Genomic DNA, 22,723 nt, shown 5'->3' with positions numbered 1-22,723 from the left:
CCCCCTCAGTCCCGGGCATCCGCACGTTTGGGGATATCTTTGGCATCGAGTACACAGGTCTGTCGCAGGAAGGGTTTGTGGCTGTACTCTACAAGGTGTACCAACGTGCCCGTAGTTAATTTCGAGTTTTCATTTTCCAGTCATTTAGGAACCCAACAGGTATTTGAGCTATTTCGTTTCTTAGCTCTCGAGTGGAGAGCCCTCAAGTTTATCTCTGTCTCTTCAAAAACCTTGTTTTCATTTCTTGGTTTGTTATTGTTTGGGGCTATAGGGGTGACTCACATGATTTGTTTTTCTTTTCCTAACGTGTAGCGGGAGTAAAAATAGAATACGGGAATATATTTGTCTATGCGGCTACTTAGCTTTTTGTGAATAAAAAGCTTTATATAACCTAAAAACCATCACCGAAACGGGTAGATTTCGGTTGAGGTTCTGCAAAGTATTAACAGTTTAAACTGTAAGATCCTAAGGTGCAAACTGCCTTTCTAACTTCTATTTGCCTGGAAAGCCCACAATTTGTCCTTGAACTTCCTATCTTAATTTTGACATTGACCACGGTAAGGGGAGCTGGGATGACATCATTTGCTCCAGCCACGGTCCTGGTGTTCTGTGACTGAGGGCACCTCTCTGCAAAACGTAAGGCCAGGGCCTGCCCTTGTACTTCAGCTGAGGCATTTCCAAGGATTTCTCTGAAGCAAAGTATTATGCTACATGCCAGGCGGTACCGCAGTTCACTCTTACATAAGCCGGCTCCAGGCTCTGGGTGTGTGCTTGGAGCAGTTCATATCAGAGAGTTCTCAGTCTCCGGGGGTGGTGGTGGTTGGTGATTGGAGTTTGGAACAAAGTGAAATTTGCAGCTTGGATTCTCAGCTTGGGTTTCTTTGCTGCTTAATTTTTCAGAATGTCTTGTACTTAACCTTATCTGAAACTCGCCGTGCCCTTGTAGAAGCGTGTAGGAGAGGTGGCATTACTTTTCATTTGCCGGAGAAACGGAAAAGTTAGTTCACCGAAGTCATACAGACAGCTTACCCGTGGTAGCGTTAAAGCTCCAATATAGATCTTCTGCTCTCTACCCAGGAGTTTGTTTGGTTTGTTTTTACTAATAGAGGACATTTTAAAGCTAAAAAAAATTTTTTTTAAGTTTATTTATTTTGAGAGGCAGAGAGAGCAGAAGAGGGGCAGCGAGAGAGAGAGAGAGAGAGAGAGAGAGAGAGAATCTCAGGCAGGCTCCGTGCTGTCAGCGCAGAGCCTGATGCGGGGCTCGAACCCACGAACCGTGAGATCGTGACCTGAGCCGAAACCAAGAGTCAGATGCTTAACCGACTGAGCCACCCAGGCACCCCTAAAACACTCTTATACAAAAGTGTTTCATTTGGCACATTTCATGGATGGTACGTCTTCTGAGCTACTCATTTTTTCGATTCTTTCTGCCAACTCACATCTTGGCCTTGTCTTTGCTTGCACAGGGCTGGCGCTGTGCTTAAGGGTGAGGACAGGAGTAAAGCTTTCCAAAGGAGGGTCTGTGGTTGTTGTATGTATCTGCTGTCTTTGTCCTCCCCATGCATCTTTGGGGACAGCAGGTGCTGAATAGAGTCAGCAAACCAGGGCCCGGAAATGTCCGATATTTGTTTGACACCATCAGTCCAAGTATAATATTACTTCAGTCTTTACAAAGAAACTCATTCAGGAGGAGAAATTGGAGAGCGCGAATTTGGTTCCTTTACAGCGGCCCGCTCATCACCCTGCTTAGGAACTTCGGATGCAAAGGAGGAAAAGGAGTGAAGTGCCTACCGCTTCTCAAGCACCTACTGTGTTCTAGGTACTGTGCTAGGTACTTTAGGCATATTAGCTTGTTTGATCCTCCCGACAGTCCTGGCAGGGAGGTGGTGTTGTGCCCATTACACAGTGGAGGAAACTGAGGTTTGGGGATGATCCGGGCAAATGCGCCAGTCAGAACGGCGCTGCTGATGGGCCTTACTCCAGGGCTCGTTCCCTTTGCCATGTGCCAGGCTGTCCCCACAAAGGAGCTATTGATAAATATAGGAACACCAAGCTGCCTGGCTTTCAGATATGGCCAGACATCAGAGCCACCTGGGTGCGTCTACAAAATACAGACATTGTGGTCACCCCAACCCCCCCGCTGAGCTTAATTGGTCTGCGGTGAGGCCCAGGCCTAGGTATTTCTTCTTCTTTTTTTTTTTTTTTTAACGTTTAAATAAATTTGGTATTGAAATATTACATGAGTTCAGGAAACCGCGCAAATCCTAAGTATACCATTTGACGAATCTTTACGAATTGAACACATCCGTATAATCAGCACACTAATGAAGAAACACAACATTGGGGCGCCTGGGTGGCTCAGTGGGTTAGGCGTCCGACTTCAGCTCACATCATGATCTCGCAGTCCATGGGTTCGAGCCCCACCTCGGGGCTCTGTGCTGACAGCTCGGAGCCTGGAGCCTGCTTCGGATTCAGTGTCCCCCTCTCTCTCTGCCCCTCCCCCCACTCACCTTCTGACTCTCTCTCTCTCTCTCGAAAATAAATAAACATAAAAAAAATTAAAAAAAAAAAGAAACACAACATTATCAGCACCCAGAAACCACCTTCAGTGCTCCTTCCCAGTCACCACCCCTCACCAGTGGGCCCCACGGCCCTGACTTCTAAGACAATAGATACATTTTTTTTTTTCTGCTTTGGCACATTATATGAGTGGAATTATACAGCGTGTACTCGTTTATATAAGGTTTCTTTCACTCAGGGTAACATTTGTACAAGTCACCCACATTACGGATACTAGTGGCTCGTTCTTTTCATTGCTGGTACTGTCCCATCACGTGGACGTCCCATGGTTGGTTTATCCGTACACCTGTTGATGGACATCTGGGTGGCTTCCAGGTTTTGGTTGCTGTGACAGTGCTGGCCTCGGGCATGTCTTCTGGTACGCGCTTCTTTGGGGTTTGTACCTACGGATGGCACAGCGGGGTCATCGGGTAGGTATATGTTCAGCTTGAGTAGGTACCGCCCGACAGTTTCCCAAAGGCACCGTGTCTTGTAATTATTTTGTTTCGAGAGGTCCCCCCAGTCGTTCCAATGCGCAGCCGGATTTGAGAACCATTTCCGTGGTGTGTCTAGAGTTCAGCAGTCTAGCAACCTCCAGGGTCCGTCACCCAGCTGAGAACCGTAAAGAAAGACATGCCAAGCTCCTTCCGCAGCTTGAGAGCTTCTGGAAAATCTTCTCTGCCGGATTGGGGAACTATCATTCCCGTTCTCGTAATCCTTTGTGCCAAGCTATCTTTTTTTTTTAACTCAAAAAAATGTTTATTTATTTGACAGAGAGAAGAGCGCAAATGGGTGAGGGGAAGAGAGAGAGAGAGGGAGAGGGAGAGGGAGACAGAGAATCGCAAGCAGGCTCTGCCCTGACAGCTCAGAACCCGACCCGGGGCTCGAACTCACCCACTGTGAGATTACGGCCTGAGCTGAAACCAAGAGTCAGATGCTTAACGGACTGAGCCACCCAGGCGCCCCTGGGCCAAGCTGTCTTAATGCTGATGGGCCATTCTCACTATGGGGAACTGTGGACACGTTGATCTCTCTCCTAGTCTTGGTGCTGCTCGAAGGCAGGAACCTGGGTTTGATCATTCTTATAATCCCAGCCCTCAGTTTAACAGGTACGCGTAGCAGGTACTCAGGAACTGCTTACGAAGTGAGCGATCAATAGAATGACTGAACGGTGAGGGAAAGTCTGGGCTGCAGAGAGATACCGCATCGTTGCCTTAAGGCTTACGCACTCTATTCCTGGGAGACTGCTTCAGGATCTCACTCGGAGCCTGATGACTTTTACTTATCTAACTGAGCTCGTGGGCATTACGGGTCATCTGGTTGCTCATCCCTAAACGGATTAGAAATAGAAAATTAGATTAGATGAGATAAGGTTTGTGGAAGCACTTTGTAAACTGGGGAACAGCATCTGGATAGAAGGTCGTGATAAAGGGGGAAGGGGGGGTGCTGCTGGGGACTAGACGTACCGGCAGGGGTAGAGAGAGTTCACGTCCATGTACGACATGGAGGCAATGATGTCAACAGCGCGTCAGGGAAGGAGCCAGGAAAACTCTAAAAAGAGCAGACCCCCGGGCGCCTGGGTGGCGCAGTCGGTTGAGCGTCCGACTTCAGCCAGGTCACGATCTCGCGGTCCGTGAGTTCGAGCCCCGCGTCAGGCTCTGGGCTGATGGCTCAGAGCCTGGAGCCTGTTTCCGATTCTGTGTCTCCCTCTCTCTCTGCCCCTCCCCCGTTCATGCTCTGTCTCTCTCTGTCCCAAAAATAAATAAACGTTGAAAAAAAAATTAAAAAAAAAAAAAAAAAGAGCAGACCCCCAAATACATAACCACCCGGGGCCTTTTGGCGTGGGGTCAGGCAACCCCCCCCCCCAGTAGACGATTATTTGCAAATGATAACATCGCGTTATCAAAAAACAAAAAAATTTTGCTTAAGTCTTTAGCTGTGTTAAGCAAAGTCTATTAAGAAGTGAGTCATGCTTTAGAGAGAAGATCTTCTTTTGAAATCTTAACATTAAAAACAACTTGGATACAGGGGCGCCTGGGTGGCTCAGTCGGTTAAGCTTCCGAATCTCGATTTCAGCTCAGGTTATGATCTCACAGTTCTTGGTATCAAACCCCGCGTTGGGCTCTGCGCTGACATTGTGGAACCTTCTTGGGATTCTCTCTCTCCCTCTCTCTCTCTCTGTGCCCCTTCCCTGCTCATGCTGTCTCTCTCTCTCTCTCTCTCTCTCAAAATAAATAAACTTTAAAAAAAAGTAAAAACAAACAAACAAAAAACCCAACTGGGACACAGGCAGGGGTAGACTGCGGCCTCTGTAAAATGATAGCTTCTCCCAGATTTCTGAGCTTTTACACCAGTTACTTTGAGAATTTAAACAGGGAGGAACCTTAAAACAGGAAAACAAAATCCAGCCATCTTGTTCCTTCGTTCCGTGATTTATTGGACAGAGACCACGTGATTTTGGGGAAAAAAACCTTTTTTAAAGGTTTTTTTTAAAATTTATTTTGAGAGAGAGGGAGAGAGAGAGGGAGAGAGAGAGAGTACCAAGCAGGCTCTGCACTGTCAGCACAGAGCACGATGTGGGGCTCCAACCCACAAACTGCAAGATGCTGACCTGAGCCCAAACCAAAAGTCAGATGCTTAACTGACTGAACCAGCCAGACGCCCCTGGAAAAGAACATTTTTTAAAAGTAAAGTTGATGGTAAAATCTCCGCATATTTTCTAATACTTAACAGCCCTCTTCTGAAGGCAAAACAAAGTTGAGCATTTTCTGGAAACTTTGGATGAATAGTGGCAGCCCTCCTTGTCTTTACCAGCAGACATCAGTCCTTTGACCGTTATTAATATTGTTCATTCACTAATTGAAGTGCTTCTTCTTTTCACTTGTACTTGAAATTCTCTGTGCCTCACATCACAGAAAACAATTTGAATTTAGATGAGAGTGTGTTGAAGTGTGTTTAAAATTATTCCTATGTCCTATTTAATTTGTTTACGTATTTTATTCGGAAGGCTACGTGAAGGCGGTTGAAATTTCTGTGATATCGTGGCTCAGTGATGTCCCCGGAGCAGAGGTTGGAAACGTTAACTGTCATTTCTGTCAATTTATGTGCAATCTTAAGAGTTTTATGAACTGGTTATGAAAGTTCACGTTAAGGTCTCTGGCTGGTCGTCTTAGTGTTGTTCTCGATGCTTAGCGTGGCCAAGTTTTAACTGCTGAAGACAATTCGTATATGGTTTCCTTTGTAAGAACTCAGGACTAGAAATGTGTGTGGGGCTCTCATTCCAAGGAGGACCTGGAGAAGACAAAACCACCGAATTCTTCAGAGACTACGAATTATTCAGTTGTTGACCACAGGAACTTCCTCAGCCGCCATTTTGTGTGCGAGGAATAGAAACCGTTTGGATGGATTCCTCTTGGAATCGAAAAATCAGGAACGCTTTTCACTCTTTTCTAGTCTAGGTATGAGCTAGAAGAATGTGAAAAAGGAATATTTTCAGTTTCTCGCGTTGATTACCTGGAGGAGATAGTTTAACTTTTGTGTCTTTTAAGACCAACATATTCATTTCTTAATTACAGTAGCTTGAAACTTAAAAATACACTCCAGGGGCGCCGGGGTGGCTCAGTCGGTTAAGCGTCTGACTTCAGCTCAGGTCCTGATCTCACAGTCTGTGAGTTCGAGCCCCGCGTCGGGCTCCGTGCCGACAGCTCGGAGCCTGGAGCCTGCTTCGGATTCCGTGTCTCCCTCTCTCTCTCTGCCCCTCCCCTGCTCCTGCTCTGTCTCTCTCTGTCTCAAAAATAAAATAAAATATAATAATTTTTAAAAAAGGTTTAAAAAAATAAAAATACACTCCAGAGCAAGATGCTTGTTTTGTTTTTGTTTTTTGCTTGTTGTTTTAGTTAAACAATTCGACAAATGGCTTTCTATGTTTGGTGACGACTGACAAGAAACATTTTCCCTTGCCCCTGGGAAATAAGTAATAAAGCTGATGAATTGGGCATAGTTGAGGGGGGAAATCAAAACCAATTGCCTCTATACAAAAAACCATGGTAGGCAGTACTTAAAAAGGAAGCATGTCATTTCTGAATTGGATTGAATATATATATTTAAAAAAATTTTTTTAAAAATGTTTATTTTTGAGAGACAGAGAGAGACATGGCATGAGTGGGAGAGGGGCAGAGAGAAAGGGAGACAGTATCCAAAGCAGGCTCCAGGCTCTGAGCTGTCAGCACAGAGCCCGATGCGGGGCTTGAACTCCGGCTGTGAGATCCTGACCTGAGCCGAAGTCTGATGCTCAGCCGACTGAGACACTCAGGCGCCCCTGGGTTGAATATATATTGATAATACCAAAAGGAATGTGTTTTGTTAGAAAATTTGATCAATTGGATCTTTCTGATGGGAGATATACAAGTTGTCTTGTTTTAAATCTCACTCAAATTAAAAAAAAATTTTTTTTATTTTAGAAAGAGAGAGAGAGCACAAGTAGGGGAGGGGCAGAGGGAGAGAGTGAGAAAGAGAGAGAGAGAGAGAGAGAGAGAGAGAGAGAGAGAGAATCTCAAGCAGGATTCACGCTGAGACCCTGTGGAGGGGAAGGACTTGATCCCACACCCTGGAATCATGAGTTGAGCCAAAATCAAGAGTCGGACACTCAACCGACTGAGCCGCCCAGGCGCCCCTCTAATTTGGTTTTAATGTTGATTCTAATCCAGGCCGTTTCGGGGGGCAACAGAGCACAATGTAGCTCTTTACTAAAACCACACAATGTAGGCCAGCTATCCCCTACTCCAGCCCCCTCCTAATCTGGTCATATGCTATCCCTGAGCGGGAGCCCCCAGGGATCAGTGTGAGGGGTGATGCCTTTGGAGTTCCTTCGTAAAAGAGGCGCAAGGTCTGGACTTTGAATTGCAAATGAAGAAGGGTGAGGGCACTTGCTAGTTTTTCGGGGCCTCTGCTTACCCACTTTTTAGAGGGGATAGATGTCCACCCGGTTCAGAAGCTGCTTCATATCTGCATTTCACCTGGAAGAAAGACTTAGGGCGCCAGACATCTGTCTGCTTAGCTCCGGGCTCAGGCAGACCCCGGCGGACTGGACCCCACCGCACAGAGGGGTGTGTGGGTTCAGAGAGCTGGCTCATCCGAGAGAACATAGAGCCACCCATCATTGCTATTTGCCTTCTGGCAGAAGATCTACCTTCCTAATTAAGTTCTGCTTAGACAAATAGAGTCAAATCCCAGCTTTATACTTTCTTGGGAACTTGAATATTATTACACAGATCAGCTGTATCAGTTGAGGGATTGAAAAGGGCAACAGGGAAAAGGAAGGATTAAATTAAGGGAAAGGGGGAAACAGCACTTTGCAAAGCAGTGAGTGACACGGTTATTAAGGGCTTGTCTCACCCTGGACAATAGCAGACACGTTTCTCTACCCTTGGAAGCGCGGACATCGTTTTACAAGGCATGTTTAAGGTGTTAAGCTCTTAGCATCTTTTATGAAGAGCCCAGCCTGAGAAGCAGGCCTGAACATTTCATCTTGTAATTCGTCTATTTTTAAAAAATGTTTATTTATTTTTGAGAGAGAGAGAGAGAGAGAGAGAGACATAGCGTGAGCGGGAAAGGGGCAGAGAGAGAGGGAGACACAGAATCCGAAGCAGGCTCCAGGCTCTGAGCTGTCAGCACAGAGCCCAACACGGGGCTCAAACCCACAGAGTGCGAGATCATGACCTGAGCCAAAGTCGGACGCTTAACCGACTGAGCCACCCAGGTGCCCCTTTGTCTATTCTTCATGGCTAGGTCTCCAGAAAACAGGATATTTACCAATAATTTGTGAGAAGCGTCTGCCAGCCAGTATTTTACCAACAAAAGAAATGTAACCACTTCTTTGGGGGCACAAATGTTGTGATAGCATTCCTTGAAGACATGCTGGTGTTTGGGAATGTGTTATGGATTGGGGAAAATCTTGATTTGGGATCGAAAAATGACTTTTCAGGAAAGACAACAGGATGGAAAACCATGCTTTCGTGGTCGGTGAGCCCATGCATGGGTGGCTTCTTTATTTGCTACATTTTCCATACTATCCTTTTTGTTTTCATCCTACAACAAATGTCTCTCTTAGTGCCTGGCATCTCCCAGGGGCTCAGTAAGTATTTGTCCAATGGAGAATGACCGGATGCGTGTTTTTAAAGTTTGTTTTAGATAGCTTGTGTATCTAAGAGTCTGTATGTAAAATTTCAGGAGTTGACTTTTATTCGGAGAAATGACTCTTTGAGTGTAATGTAATGAGCGTAAGTAAGGGTAAGGAGAAAGCTGAGTCTCTTCTAATACAGTGCCTACTCAACTTCTTTCTGCCAAGCTGGACTACCTGTTGCGTGGTTTTCAAAAATTAAAAAGAAACAAAGAAAAGACAGTTAATGGTAGGCGAGTTAGGTCCCATCATGTCGAAGGGAAGACCTTTTCTGCTTTTCCAGTCCTCCGCTCACCTCATATTTCTTCCGTTACCCAAACTCTGTTGATTTCGTTGGGTTTTCAAGGCGTGACGCTTGCACGCATTAGGACTCGGTAACTTTGATTCTCGAACGTGATCCCAGGCGGTACCTTCGCTTCCTTCAACGTTCTTCCCTTCTCTGAATCACCGTCTTCAAGGAGAAGAATCTGTTTTACCAGGCGATGGAAAATAAATAAGCCCCGATTTATCAAGTTCTGCCAGAAAAAAAAAAAAAACAAAACAAAAAAAAACCTTTTCTCTGTCTTTCCTTCGGGGGAAGGCATACCAAAAGGGCAGGTGTTTCTGGTGGAAGAAATACCTGTTTAGCTTTTAGGTGGAAAAGCAAAGACTAATGATCAGCAAGTACTCGTTCACTGTCTCTAGGGTGGGTGCTATGCCTGGCATTGTGGGAACTCGCCGCATTTAACAGCGGATTGCAGTGTATGCCGAGGTATCCAGCGTAGTGATTCCAAGGTCTAGAACATAATACAGAGTTCAGAAGAAGCAGCCCATTGTAGCCTGAGGTGTCGTGTTTGGGGCAGACCCTGTGGAGGGGAGTGATGTTGTTCGGGCCCCAAAGGACAAGGGGGATTCAAATGGTTGAGGAGGGGCGCCTGGGTGGCTCAGTCAGTTCAGCGTCCGACTTTGATTCAGGTCTTGAAATAGTGGGTCACTTGCTGTCTCTCTCTCTCTCTCTCAAAATGAATAAACTAAAAAGAAAACCAAACCAAATGGGTGAGGGAAGTTTTCCATCAGGAGACGTGCACCTGTCAGAGAGAGGCACGGTGAAGAACGTGAAGAATTCTGGGGCAAACGAGGAGACCACGGTGAGAAATGACGGGCTTGAGATGAAATGGCACTTGCAGGTGGGGTTCCGTCAGGCTGAGAGACCTGGGTGTTCGTGGAAAGCACCATTGCATCATGTGTCTGCTATGAGAGCTCGCAAACACCCACCTTGCCGTGCGTGGATTGTATCCCACGTGGACATCTTGCTTGGGATCGGGTGGAGGAAAATGAACTGATTGACGTCTGTTAGGGCATTGATGGGGCATCTCTGAAAAGGACCTACTTTTGAAAATGTGACTCGCATGTGGCCGTGAGCGGGGGGTGCCAAAAGTCTTTGCCAAGGATGTTGTGGGGGGTGATCTCTCAATGAAGAAGACGGTAATCTCTTTGGCACAACATCCTTCCTACCCTGATGAGCTGGTGGAAGGGGGTCTTCGGGTGTGTGGATCGGAGGCTTTCAATCTGTCACCCCTTCTTGCTTCTCCTGAGTTCCTTCGGCAGAGCCCGTTTTAGAGCGAGGTGTGAAACAGGTGAGTGTGGCTTATGGTGTTTGTCATTTAAGCCATTGACAATGAAGCAGTTCAAACGATAGAGCCAACCGCCGGCAAAGCGGTAAAACCCCTCAGCTCTTTGGTGCTTCCCTGCTGTCTGATTCGTAGGTCCTGGTGCTTTGTGGGGAGACCAAAAGGCACCGGTACTGGGACAGGCCGGCCATTGCAGACTCTGCCCAGACTGGGCACAGAAACTCAGTGAAATCCACAAGCATGGAATTTGAAGTACGTAGGTCACCTCACAGTCGCAGGGCTTAATTTTGCAGACAGATACGGGTGTATGTTATTTTAGCCGATAGGTGTTTCCTGGCAAGTCACGTGGGAGTTGAGTTTTTCTTCCTTAATCATCTTTTTATTTTTTTTATTTTTTATTTTTTTCAATATATATGAAATTTATTGTCAAATTGGTTTCCATACAACACCCAGTGCTCATCCCAAAAGGTGCCCTCCTCAATACAATCATCTGTCTTTTTAAAAAAAAAAAAAATTTGTTAACGTTTATACATTTTTGAGCCGCAGAGAGAGACAGTGTGCAAGCAAGGGTGGTGTAGAGAGAGAGGGAGACACGGAATCCGAAGCAGGCTCCCGGCTCCGAGCTGTCAGCACAGAGCCCGACACGGGGCTCGAACCCACGAACCGTGAGATCGTGACCTGAGCCGAAGTTGGACGCTTAACCGACTGAGTCCCCCTCGGTGCCCCCTGACTTTTTATATATAATCGTATGCTTTTTTTTTTTTAACTTTACCGTAATTTCGGCAATGCTGTTTCTTCAGTTAGGATTAATCATCGATTGGCAAGAGCTTCTCAACCCTTGTGAATTCATCAAATACGTATTAAGCGCCTGCTGCGTGACAGGCACTCTTCTAGACCCCGAGGATACAGAAGTGAAAACGTTTTTTTAAGCCCTGGCTTCATGGGGCTCACATCCGAGGCATCGTTTGTGCTTAAGTGTCTCTGCCAGCACTCCCTGTCGATCGGCCGATGAATGATCCCTTATCGAGCGTCTCACATGCGTTGGATACCGGGCCGCGTCTGTGGGGCAGTTTGGACTCCCAAGAGCCCGCCTTCTAGTTGGAAACGCAGACCTGATCTTAACGCCCACCGAATAAACAGAGAACGTTACAGCGGTAGCTGGTTGAGGGCTGAACTGTACAGCGCCCGTACGGACCGGAAGGCTGTGGCAGTTCAGAAGACGGAAGCCCGAGGGTAAGCGGATGTGGGACTTTGGGGGAAGGCAGCGGATGAGCAGGCCAGGGCGTGTAAAGCCACCGCGCCGTGGTTCCTTTGTCCGCGGTGCTCCCCCCTGCCTAATCTCCGTGTGGGGTGCATCTGACGCCAGTGTCTCCGGTGCCTGGGACTCGTGGTGAAGCCGTTGATTCTGCTGGGCTGCAGGGCTCCCACCCTGAACCCGAGCGGACTCCTAGGCCAGCTGGGGCTGCAGAAGCCCTGTCTTCACATGTGCGTCTCCTCCTCAACTGCCTGGCCCGCTGGACAGCCAGGACTGGTCGACCGTTAGACTTTCTGAGGCTATTCTCACCTTCCTCTTGTATCCCTCGATTCTCTCGTTCCGGGCCGCGCGGAAACAGGTATAGTGCTCGGGGTGTCTAGAGTCATCGTTCATCCTTGACGTGCGAGGACAAGGAGACAGTATGAAGGATGCGGACGCTCGTCTGGGACCGCACGTCCAGGCATTCTTCACCGTAAAGCGGGCTCTTTTCCGAAGGTTGATTTGCAAGTTATTGTTAGGAACCCGGAAGACATTTTTTTTTTCCCCCTAGAAACCAGGTTCTACGCAGGGATTATGTTTTCTGGCTGGCCCACAACAGCCTGTTTAATAAGTGCGGCCGAACTATAGAATTCACCCTGTGTCTCTGGGAAAATGTGTTCCGCATTCCAATTTGGAACGCGAGGAAGTAAGTCCCCTTCTCCGGAGGGGTGGGGGTGAGGAGCTTGGGGAGGACACCCCCAGGTCTGCCACCCAGATGCTTCTAGCAGCTGAGGAATCACCCGTCCGCCCCGCCCCTCAGAAGCGGCAGCCAGTGCGGCTCCTGCAAAGGCTCTGGTGACGGGTGTGCAGGAGGGGTGGCGGGGCGGGCCGCCATGGCGTCTGGCTGAACAGCAGCTGGTTCTGGGCACCCTGCTTCCTGTCCTCGGCTTGGCAAGCCCTGTTAACAAGAGAGATTTCATCTTTCCCTTCCGCTGATGCCTACTCTCTTCTTGGGGCAATCATCCAAAGCCCTTTATTGTCTCTTTCTCTTCTTAATCCTGTGACCATCCCGGCCAAGATGCCTAGATCATTCCTCAGTCATCCCCCTCCTTCCCGAACACTTAGTCGTCGATTGATGATAACTCCCTGTTGGGGAGCAAAAGGGTCTTTTCCCCTGGAGGAGTACTAACAAGGAAGATCGGAGGCCATGAGGTGTTGGCGATTCTGAAGCGGCCATCAGGATTTGGTGATGTTGTGACGAGACATGAGCAACGAGGGGGGTCGCACTCAGGTCTTCGCTCCTGTCACGGGAGCTCTATGCAGCGGAACTTCCTGGCTCTGAACTCTCTAAGGTCCAGGCAATCGAGAAGCCCATATTAGTTCCGGAGAACGACGCCACACAAATCCACAGAGACGCAAGGACGTAGATGGTCAAAGCTAGAGCCAGAATTTATAAGTAGGGCGTCTTTTATTTTTTATTTTTTAACAGTTTTAGTTTTATTTATTTTGAGAGAGAGACAGAGAGTGAGCCGGGGAGGGGCAGAGAGAGAGGGAGACACAGAATCCGAAGTAGGCAGCACAGAGGCTGACACGGGATTCGAGCCTATCAACCGTGAGATCATGACCCAAGCCCAAATCAAGAGTTGGACGCTGAACCGACTGAGCCACCCAGGTGCCCCAAATCGGTCATTTCTTTTTTTAATGACAGTTTGAACAAGTCCACTTGTAAACAGGTAGTAGTGACATTAGCCTGTGATCTCCCAGAACCCCTCTGCTTAGATGCTCTAGTACCCAACAAATTTCTATTTCTGATTTGGCTTATCACGCGGATTTCTCTCTTGGGAAAGAGTGATACGCTGGCCATAAAATGGCAGTATCCAATCTTCTTAATGGTTTATTTCTTTTAGCAGAACTATGCAAGTTGGCCTTTTGGGGTTATGCATTGGCCTTGGGCGAACTTGGTTCGCGTGAGTCCATTCTCCAGAGCCATGAGAATTGAAGAGCAGATTCTGGACCTTGGGGACACGGCCGAGGTGCTGCCTCTGAGAGTCCCCTATTCAGATCATGGGCCGGCGAGCCTTTTGCTGTGCTGGTTTGGTGAAAGACGTCGCTCACGTCCCTCGTGGGAAACAGAGCCGCAGAAAAGTGGCATTGTTGCTGACTTTGTGAGTGCTTTCAGGAGGAGCCGTGCGGAAGCATCCCGGGTTCACAGAGCCAGGAGCAGTGCCACCCCGTGAGATATGACTAAGCAGCTCGGATTTGCTTTGCTCTGTTGCACCACGTAATGACATTTCCTCCAAAGTTCAGGGGTCAACAGAGGCAGCGCGCTCAGCTGTGAGAACTGGAGGCTGTGATTCAAGATGGGCTAAGTGCATTTCAGATTTTACGCAGTGGGAACAAGGGAGAGATGGAATGTTCTTAAAACATTTGGAGTCTGTTTTTTTTTTTTTTTTTTTTAACGGGCCCGAAACAGAAGCTGTGTCCATGTGGTTCCACTGAATCACTTGCTTTTTAATTGATTAGGTTTTAACAGTTGAGTGACGGAGCCTATTGGGATCACTCCAGACCCTAAATGAACTTCATTTTTTTTTTAAGTTTATTTCTTTATTTTGAGAGAGAGAGAGAGAGAGCACGTGAGCATGAGTGGGGGGGGGGCAGAGAGGGAGAGAGAGAGAATCCCAAGCAGGTTCTGCACTGATGGATGTGGGGCTCGAACCCCCAAACCGTGAGATCGTGACCTGAGCCGAAACCAAGAGTCAGACGCTCCACCGACTGAGCCGCCCAGGCGCCCCCTAAATTAACTTTAAATGGAAGTCGATTGAGGGGTACTGAAGCCTCATGACATTGGTGACGTTACCCTGTTCCGACACCCTGTTCTATGGTGTGGCTTCTTCTCTTAACGAGGACGTGGCCGGAGCTGTCACTGGTTATGTCAGGTGGTTAGAGCGAGGCGCCAAGGAGTAGTTTAGGTTTGCCCTGTAACCCCGGGCTGAACCCCCGCCCAAGCAACACCTCACAAATATGGACAGCGGCTCACAAGGTGGAACCAGATGAACACATAGCGAGTGGCTCAGTGCAGCCCTTCCCCGCTTCCGGCAAACATGAGCCGGTGCCTACCGGGTCGGGGCTTGAAAGGAGAAGGCCAGCACGGGAATGTGGCACAGCCCCTGCGGAGACAGTCTGGTCCTGTGGGACACTTTCTCCTTGCCACGATTAGTCGAATTAGTCATCGTAGCGGTTGTAACGAACTTGTGTTGACAGCAGGCAGGGATTTCTTTTTGGGTACAAACCCACAGATTTCTTCCTCTTCTTTCTAGTGCCTCGTGACAGTGGGAAGTATGCAGACAGGGCTCAGATGTCCCCCAGAGCTCTCTCTCGTGTATCTGCATTGGTTCCATCACTCTCTTGCTCGGTGACGCAACCGCTCTGAGTCTCAGTCTGCTCATCTGTAAAATGGGGGAAATAAACGTGCCCATGTTACGGGCTTGCTGGGAGAATCGTGTGCAGTGAATGGAGACACATAAATATCTCCAGGCACGGTGTTGGCGTGTCGCAAGGGCTCAGTAAATCAGTACAGTGTACCTGTAAGATTAGTGAGGGAATAGAGCGGGGGCGGGGGGGGAGCTTGGAGATTTTCTTCTCATGTGCTTCCTTGCGCTGGTCGATTTAGGGAAAACGTCACCGAACGGCGTGCAGATTGAAAGTGAAAACTGTCCCCAAAGGGTCTACTTGTAAAACCATGAGAATATTACATGTCTGCGTGGTTTATACTGCCAGATGCCCAACAGTCCAGAATTAACACCTGGTGTTTAGTGGACGGAAAAGAAATTGTGCGGTCATTGTGGATATCCGAAATGGAAAAATGCGAGGAAACATTTAAAAATTAAATGCCTCGTCTGATTTCAGCCGCTGATGTCGTGTTGGGCCTTATGTAAATTGACCTTATGTACATTGACCCGAAGCCTTACTGATAACACCAACAGTCCATTAACACACAGCTTGCATGTTAGATGTATTATATACTGCATTCTTACAATGAAGTAAGCTAGAGAATGTTGTTACCAAGTCATAAAGAAGAGGGGCGCGTGGGTGGCTCAGCGGTGGAGCCTCCGACTTCGCCTCAGGTCCTGATCTCACGGTTCATGAGTTCAAGCCCCGCATCCGGCTCGGTGCTTGCTGCGCAGAGCCCGCTTCCGATCCTCGGTCTCCTTCCCTCTCTGCCCCTCCCCCGCCTGCTCTCTCTCGGTCTCTTTCAAAAATAAATAAACATTAAAAAAAAAAAAGAACTCATAAGGAAGAGCAGATACTTTTACAGTACTGTACCGTATCGAAAAAAGCCCACGTGTAAGTGGACCCGCACAGTTCAAACCTGTGTTGTTCAAGGGTCAACGGCACTTAAAAAAACATCTTTCATGAGGTTTAATCTCGGTCTCGCCTGTTGCTTACCCAGAGTAGAGTAAACGTCCGTCGTTGTTGTCCTTGAACCTCGCCCCCCCCCCCTGTTGCAGGAGGCGGGACCTTGAAAGCATCTCGTAGTAGTTCCAGAAGCCGCCCTTTCTTGTCTGCATCACAGTCGTGGTAGATGGAGGGAAGGAATCCTGCCGTTCATCCGACCTTCACAGACCCAACTGCGACTAACCAGCTAATTTCTGGACCCAAATGGTATAGAGCAAGTTCAGCTAATCCGGGACTCGGGCTCACGCGGAGTAGCAGACGGGGAGTAGTAACATCACGGCTTCCCGTCGGAAAAGCACCAGCGCCGTAAATGTGCAAATGTGCGTTTCCTTTAACAAGCCCCGGGGCTCTGCGGACAGAAAAGGGGAATTGGCTCTCCATTTTGTGTGTGTAAATGGTTGGGATCGCTCCCAGGCAAACGGCCCCGTACTGCAGTCCAGTTCTCCTCGTTCTCCCCTACCCTCCCCACGTCGTCCGGCCGTTCTCCCTCGCTTTTTCCCAAGTTGCGCGCTAATGTCTTTACGTTTTCCACACCATCAGCTCTAAACTTGGTCTCATGCCTGTCATTTCCATTAAGGTCTACAAGACTGCTAACAGCTGAAAGCGTTAGGCTCCCTCCCAGTGTTTCCATTTTAGTAAGGGACCCATCTCGGTGCGCGGAAGAAAAGTCTGGGGCGGAATTTTTAATAGCATGCAGTTTGAGGTTTGGAAGGGTGTGGTGCGGTGGAGGGTGTTCCTGGCTATATTTAATCTTCCAACTGCTCTGAAATCATAACTCTTAGGCTCTGCTGTCTCTGCTACTCCCTAGAGGCCTCTTCCAGCTCCTTCCTGTGTAGTTGCTGCTGCTACAGAATAGGCTTGCAGGGAGAAAAACAGTGTCCGTGGGTAAACTCTAGCATATGGGGGTTTTCTAAAAAGGAAACCCTGTATAGTCCCGGCAGCTTCCCACAAGTACAGGCGGTGACTCTTGTGGATGCGTGTTTCATTTTCTGATCGGGTTATTTGTCTTAATCTCAGTCAAGTGCCCTTGTACGGGTACGGGCCCCTGATGTGGGCCAGTATCTGCCGCACGTAGGCAGTCAATTCACCTGGATCAGGGAGCAACAGAAAAGGAAAGGGGGGACGTTTTTCTCACAGCTGTTGCTCTCGTGTCTCATCCTACTAATATTTACTCGTGGTTTTTATTTTAGGCTGCTCATCCCCACCACACCTCCCCAGCACCCGCATCCACGCGCGCACACGTATTCACGCTCCCGTTAGGAATTAGAGGCTAAAAACAAATGACCTTTTGGCTTGGTTACCATCGTGGCACCCGTGCCCTTAAGACTTCCCCACCGATGTGCTCTAAGGGAGATTCAGTGAATCTGGAATCCTCTGGGATACCAGATACGCTCTCCAGGGTCTGTTGTATCTTGTTCACCCAGGCTTTGGCAGACTAAAACAGAGTGCCTACCCCTTTATTCCTGGACAACTTTGAATTTCATATTGTGGGATTCGGAGACATATTTGGATCGTACTGTCATTTGACTCTTTAGTAATATTGGGGTTACCCCTTTACTAAAAGTAGAATGAGTGTGTCATTTTTTTTTTTTTTAAGAGAGAGAGCATGAGCAGGGGAGGGGCAGAGAGAGAGGGAGACACAGAACGGAGCCTGACCTCACGACCTGAGCCGAAATCAAGAGTCAGACGCTCAACCGACTGAGCCCCCAGGCATATTAAGTTTGAATGCGAAACATCCATCGATTAAATGAACAGTATCATCGTCGATCCCAGAATACACAGATTTTATAGGTTCACATTTGCATATATTATCTATATTGACGCCCCCCCCCCCCCGAAAAAAATGGATACTATGTACCTTCATTCTAGAGACAGAGTTTAGGTCTTGGAGAATATGTACACAAAGAAGATAAAATTTTGCCTTGACATGGCTTTCAGAAAACACGCAGATTAGGAATGAAACACATGGCTCCATCTAATGGGACGGCCCACACGAAAAGGTACATTTTATTCCTGTCACTGTATCTGGGAAAAGAAGATTCAGACTTCTAGCCCTCCTGGAATGAAATGATTTTATTTATTTTATTTTTAATTTTTTTAATGTTTATTTTTTGAGAGAATGAGAGAGAGAGAGAGAGACAGGGTGCAAGCAGGGGAGGGGCAGAGAGAGGGGGAGACACAGAACCTGAAGCGGGCTCCAGGCTCTGAGCTGTCAGCACAGAGCCGGATGCAGGGCTCAAACTCATGAGCTGTGAGATCGTGACCTGAGCCGAAGTCGGAGGCTTAACCGACTGAGTCACCCAGGCGCCCCAAAGAATGAAATGCTTTTAGAAGGTGAACTTGCATCCAGAACCTGGGCATCTGGTTACCTATAGATATGTATATCTATATTGTGGGCTGGCTGGCAGATGAATAGATTGTGCCTGTGTTTGAGAATATTGCTAGCTTCAAATATTCATATATGAGACTAGAAGAATTCTATGTGCATTTTAATACATTGAAGACATTTACAAATCAATAATTAATTTGTATTTAAGACAACAACCGATAGGAGTCTTCACCAGGGACGGTGGCATACCAGAACGAAGGCGAAGTGAAATATCATATCTATTTCATGTTTTGTTGCTGACACTTGCGGAGTACTAGGAAGGCCAGAGGTCACGTCTGGAAAAGTCACCTGAGGCCAGGAAGAGCCGGCACAGGTTCAAATCCACGACGATGAGCTGAGAGGGGCGAGGTCAAACGGCAGAAACCAGGAACCAAGGCTGGGAGCAAAAGACCCACCTGGAAAAGTTTGAGTGACCACGGAGCTGGGATCCCAGGCCGTTGGGACCCGGTGGGTGGCAGCAGGGAGGACAGCAGAGGAAGAGACAGCATGCCCCAGTGGCCCTCCTGAGCCCAGCGATTGAACTGTGCAGGTGGCAACGTGTCAGAAGGGCTCCAGCACCTTCTTCGCGGGCTGGAAGGGCGTTGTGTAGGTGGCGGGCACGAACTGTAACAGGTGCCTACGGGGCTCTGGTAACGGGGCCGAGCATTGACACGCTCAGGGCCAGAGCGCGCGTCTGCTGATGGGCTCAGCTTCTCGGCTCGGCTCTCATTTCCCAGCACTGCTTCGCTCTGACTCACCGAGGGCCCTGCCACATGTCATTAGGCGGCTCAGCTGCCGCTTTCACTTCTCGCAAGGCTCTATGGAGGTTTGGCTCTTGGCTTTTACATCGTTTTCTCCTGAGAGCTGGAGGGAGTGGCCTTTTCGATAGGTTGGTTTGCTGAGTTGAACCCTTAACGGCGTCTGACAGTTTCAATTTCCTTTCTCATAGGTGTTTGATCCTGATGACCTTTATGCAGGGGTCAATTTCTCCAAGGTTCTGAGCACGCTATTAGCTGTCAACAGAGCAACAGAAGGTGAGCTGGGTTTGCGATTTGTGAGTCGTGCGTGACACGTTTGGATCCACGGGCGTCTCATTCCCCTAGGAGCCAACTTTGGCCACGACTGTTCGATCGGTGCACATCTCTCCCCTCCCTGCAAGTCAACCCCAGTGGGTGTCAAATGCTTTTTTTTTTTTTTTTAATGTTTACTTATTTATTTTGAGGTGGGGTGGATAGAGAGTGAGCAGGGTAGGGGCAGAGAGAGAGGGAGAGAGAGAGAGAGACAGAGAGAGAATCCCAAGCAGGCTCTGCACTGCCAGCACTGAGCCCCATGCAGGGCTCGAACCCATGAACCGTGAGATCATGACCTGAGCTGAAACCAAGAGTCGGACGCTTAACCGACTGCATCGCCCAGGCGCCCCTTTTAATTGTTCAGAGGTTAGGATTTAAACACATCTATCACAGATGTTATTGTAATGGCCTTCATATAATGATAAGAACCAAGGCACTATTTCGTCCAAAGCTACAGAATACACAACTGAGAACAACAAGACAGAAAATGAAAAGGAAAAGATGAGTTCCCCTTTTCATAAAGTTTACAGAAGATAGCAGTTACTTCCCCATTAGAGCCATGTTTTTCTCATAGATTTTTGTATGTGTCTGTCCACGTAAAAGAAGTTGTCAGTGGGGCGCCTGGGTGGCTCAGTCGGTTGAGCGCCCGACTTCAGCTCAGGTCATGATCTCACAGTTTGTGGGTTCGAGCCCTGCATCGGGCTCTGTGCTGACAGCTCGGAGCCTGGAGCCTGTTTCGGATTCTGTGTCTTCCTCTGTCTCTCTGCCTCTCCCCTGCTCACACTCTGTCAATCTCTCTCTCAAAAAATAAATCAGGGGCGCCTGGGTGGCGCAGTCGGTTAAGCGTCCGACTTCAGCCAGGTCACGATCTCGCGGTCCGTGAGTTCGAGCCCCGCGTCAGGCTCTGGGCTGATGGCTCAGAGCCTGGAGCCTGTTTCCGATTCTGTGTCACCCTCTCTCTCTGCTCCTCCCCCGTTCATGCTCTGTCTCTCTCTGTCCCAAAAATAAATAAACGTTGAAAAAAAAAATAAATCAAATAAACATTAAAAAAAAAAAAGAAATCCACATACTTTAAAAAGAAAAAAAGAAGTTGTCAGTAACCTTGCACTGGAAACGAAACCTCAGGGTCATAATGAGTGAAAAGAATATTTTTTATTTAAATGTTTAATACCCACCACATTGGAGGCATTAACTATAAATCCTAGCAAATGTGAAGAAAACGCCCCATAGCCTTGGAGTATAACCTTACTCCTGTGAGACAGCATCTTTCCTACAGCTGGGTGGGAATAAGCATAGTTGAGATGCACTGAGCCCTCACCACGGGTCTAAGCAATTCTAAGAATCATCGGTGGTCTCCTCTTTGAAATGACCCTGGGGGTAGGTATTATTATTAGGTCCGTATTACAGATAAGGGAAGTCCGGCCCACAGTTGCCCAACCGGGAAGTAAGTGGCAGAGCTGGGGTTCAAAGCCACATCGGACTGACCGCCCCCCAAACATAGGTCTTGGTGCTCAGACTGTTGGAGAGTCCACAGGCTGTGTGCCCAGCACCGCCAGGTGCTACGAAGGAAGTGTAAGATATGGTCCCCGCCCCTGAGAAAATTACCATCTATTTCGGGAGACTCAACTTACCCACGTGAAACAATTAGCGCACGAGAGCAGACAATATAGTCGAGTGCCAAATAGAATGGAGCATCTAGGAAGCTATCAAGTAATTATAGTTTTAGTCAAAAGAGCTGTACATAATAGCAATAAATGTAAAAATACTTCTCTAGAGTTGTTCTTTTGCTATTTGGGAAAAAAAAAGGAGGCTCTTGAGCTATTGCAAAGGCGTATAGCAGAAGTACAGCTAATTCGAGTAACTATATTTAAGACATATGACAACTAGCCAGTGCTAGGCAGGGAGGATCGTATCATTCTAGCATTATGCCATCCAAATTATACGTTCCTTTGCCAAACTCTGCTAGCAAGTTTTATAGTCTCTTCCCTTGCCGCGGATATTTATAAAATACAAGGAGGTGAAAGTTAAAACCCACAGCATCAAGGAAATTACTTGGATACTGAGCTTGTCGCCTAGGGAATGTTTGGGCTTTAGACTTTTGCAGTTTATGTCTTTTAAAAATAAACGGAGAGGAAAAAAGCCCTCATTTGAATTTGTCGAGAAGCCAGCATACGGAAAACACCCAGCTCAGCGCTGGTCTGATCGAATTTCACAAGGTTTCAAGGAAGAGAAGATTCTCGAGTGTAATTTTTGAAGATCGCATCTTTCCCAGACACACTCTGTCTCCGATTCTCCTTCGCCTCGCCCACCGCCCCCCCCCCGCCCACCGCCGCACCCCCAGTTTCTGTGAGAATTTACATTACATACGCTACACACGTTACCGCATATGAGGAAGACAAGAACCACCCAGTTAAGGGCCAAAACACAAAGAGAGAAGTTTGAAATATTTCAAAGTAATAAGAGCCACAAACAGCTGTTTGGTACCCAATATAGTTCTGCCTTGGATAACAGGGCGTACTGTCTCAACCGGTTCAAGAGGGGAGAGTCGTAGGGAAATGGGTTAAGAGAAAATGTGGCTCTGTCGCTGTTTTTCATTCTACTGGACAGCGATGGCCAGTAAGGCTATGAAGAAGTTGGCCACCAAAATGGGAGGCGGGGGGAGGAAATTCACTTGGCACGTTCCGAATGGTAACCGTGAGGATTACGGCCAGGGCGCCCGTGCTAATGTCCCGTGAAAGATTGTGTTATGTTCTAGACGTGCTTCTGACATGAGTGGCTCCCTTTATCTTGCCTTTTCCTCTTTTCACAGATCAGCTATCAGAAAGACCATGTGGACGTTCCTCTTCTCTTAGTGCTAATAGTTCTCAGACAAGCCCACAGGGAGCAGTTGTTAGCACAGCTCCAGGGCTGCAGAGGCAGTCAAAGGCAGTGGTAAGTATAGAAGCCAATTCCCCTTGCCTGTTTCACAGTCTGTCAAATGAAATCGATATCCTGGTTTCATCTCCTCGTGTGGCGAGATAGCCGTCCTGTGCGTTTGGGGCGTCGCCGGTGAAACTACTTTAAACCTAGCGCCAGTTCGGGCTGGCCCGCTGGCGCGCGTCAAAGGCATGTGGGGCAGAGGGTCAGAAAATCGGGGCTGAAGTCCCAGAGTTCTTTCCCTTCCTGGGACCGAGTGACTCGTTTAGCGGGGAATGCCGTGCAAATGGAAGTCGTTAGAACGGCTTCCTGATGGCAGCTTGCTGGCATTTC

At 48.0% G+C, this 22,723-nt stretch overlaps 1 protein-coding gene across 3 annotated transcripts in view; it reads left to right on the top strand.

Annotated features, from left to right (window-relative positions):
• ARHGEF6 (Rac/Cdc42 guanine nucleotide exchange factor 6) overlaps positions 1-22,723 on the top strand; it is a 100,254-nt gene that overhangs the window by 10,145 nt on the left and 67,386 nt on the right. For all 3 annotated transcript variants that reach the window (XM_047082026.1, XM_047082028.1, XM_047082027.1), the window contains exons 3-4: positions 19,354-19,438; positions 22,284-22,405. In XM_047082026.1, coding sequence (XP_046937982.1) covers positions 19,354-19,438; positions 22,284-22,405 — 207 coding nt within the window. The remainder of the gene's footprint in view (positions 1-19,353; positions 19,439-22,283; positions 22,406-22,723) is intronic.

This window comes from Lynx rufus, unplaced genomic scaffold, assembly GCF_022079265.1.
Source record: "Lynx rufus isolate CCGP_SWC_20201006 ecotype Redwood Valley unplaced genomic scaffold, mLynRuf1.p SCAF_19, whole genome shotgun sequence".
In the NCBI taxonomy this organism is placed as follows: Eukaryota; Metazoa; Chordata; class Mammalia; order Carnivora; family Felidae; genus Lynx; species Lynx rufus.
The sequence above is the reverse complement of the archived record's forward strand: the minus strand, read 5'-3'. Positions and strand labels throughout refer to the sequence as shown.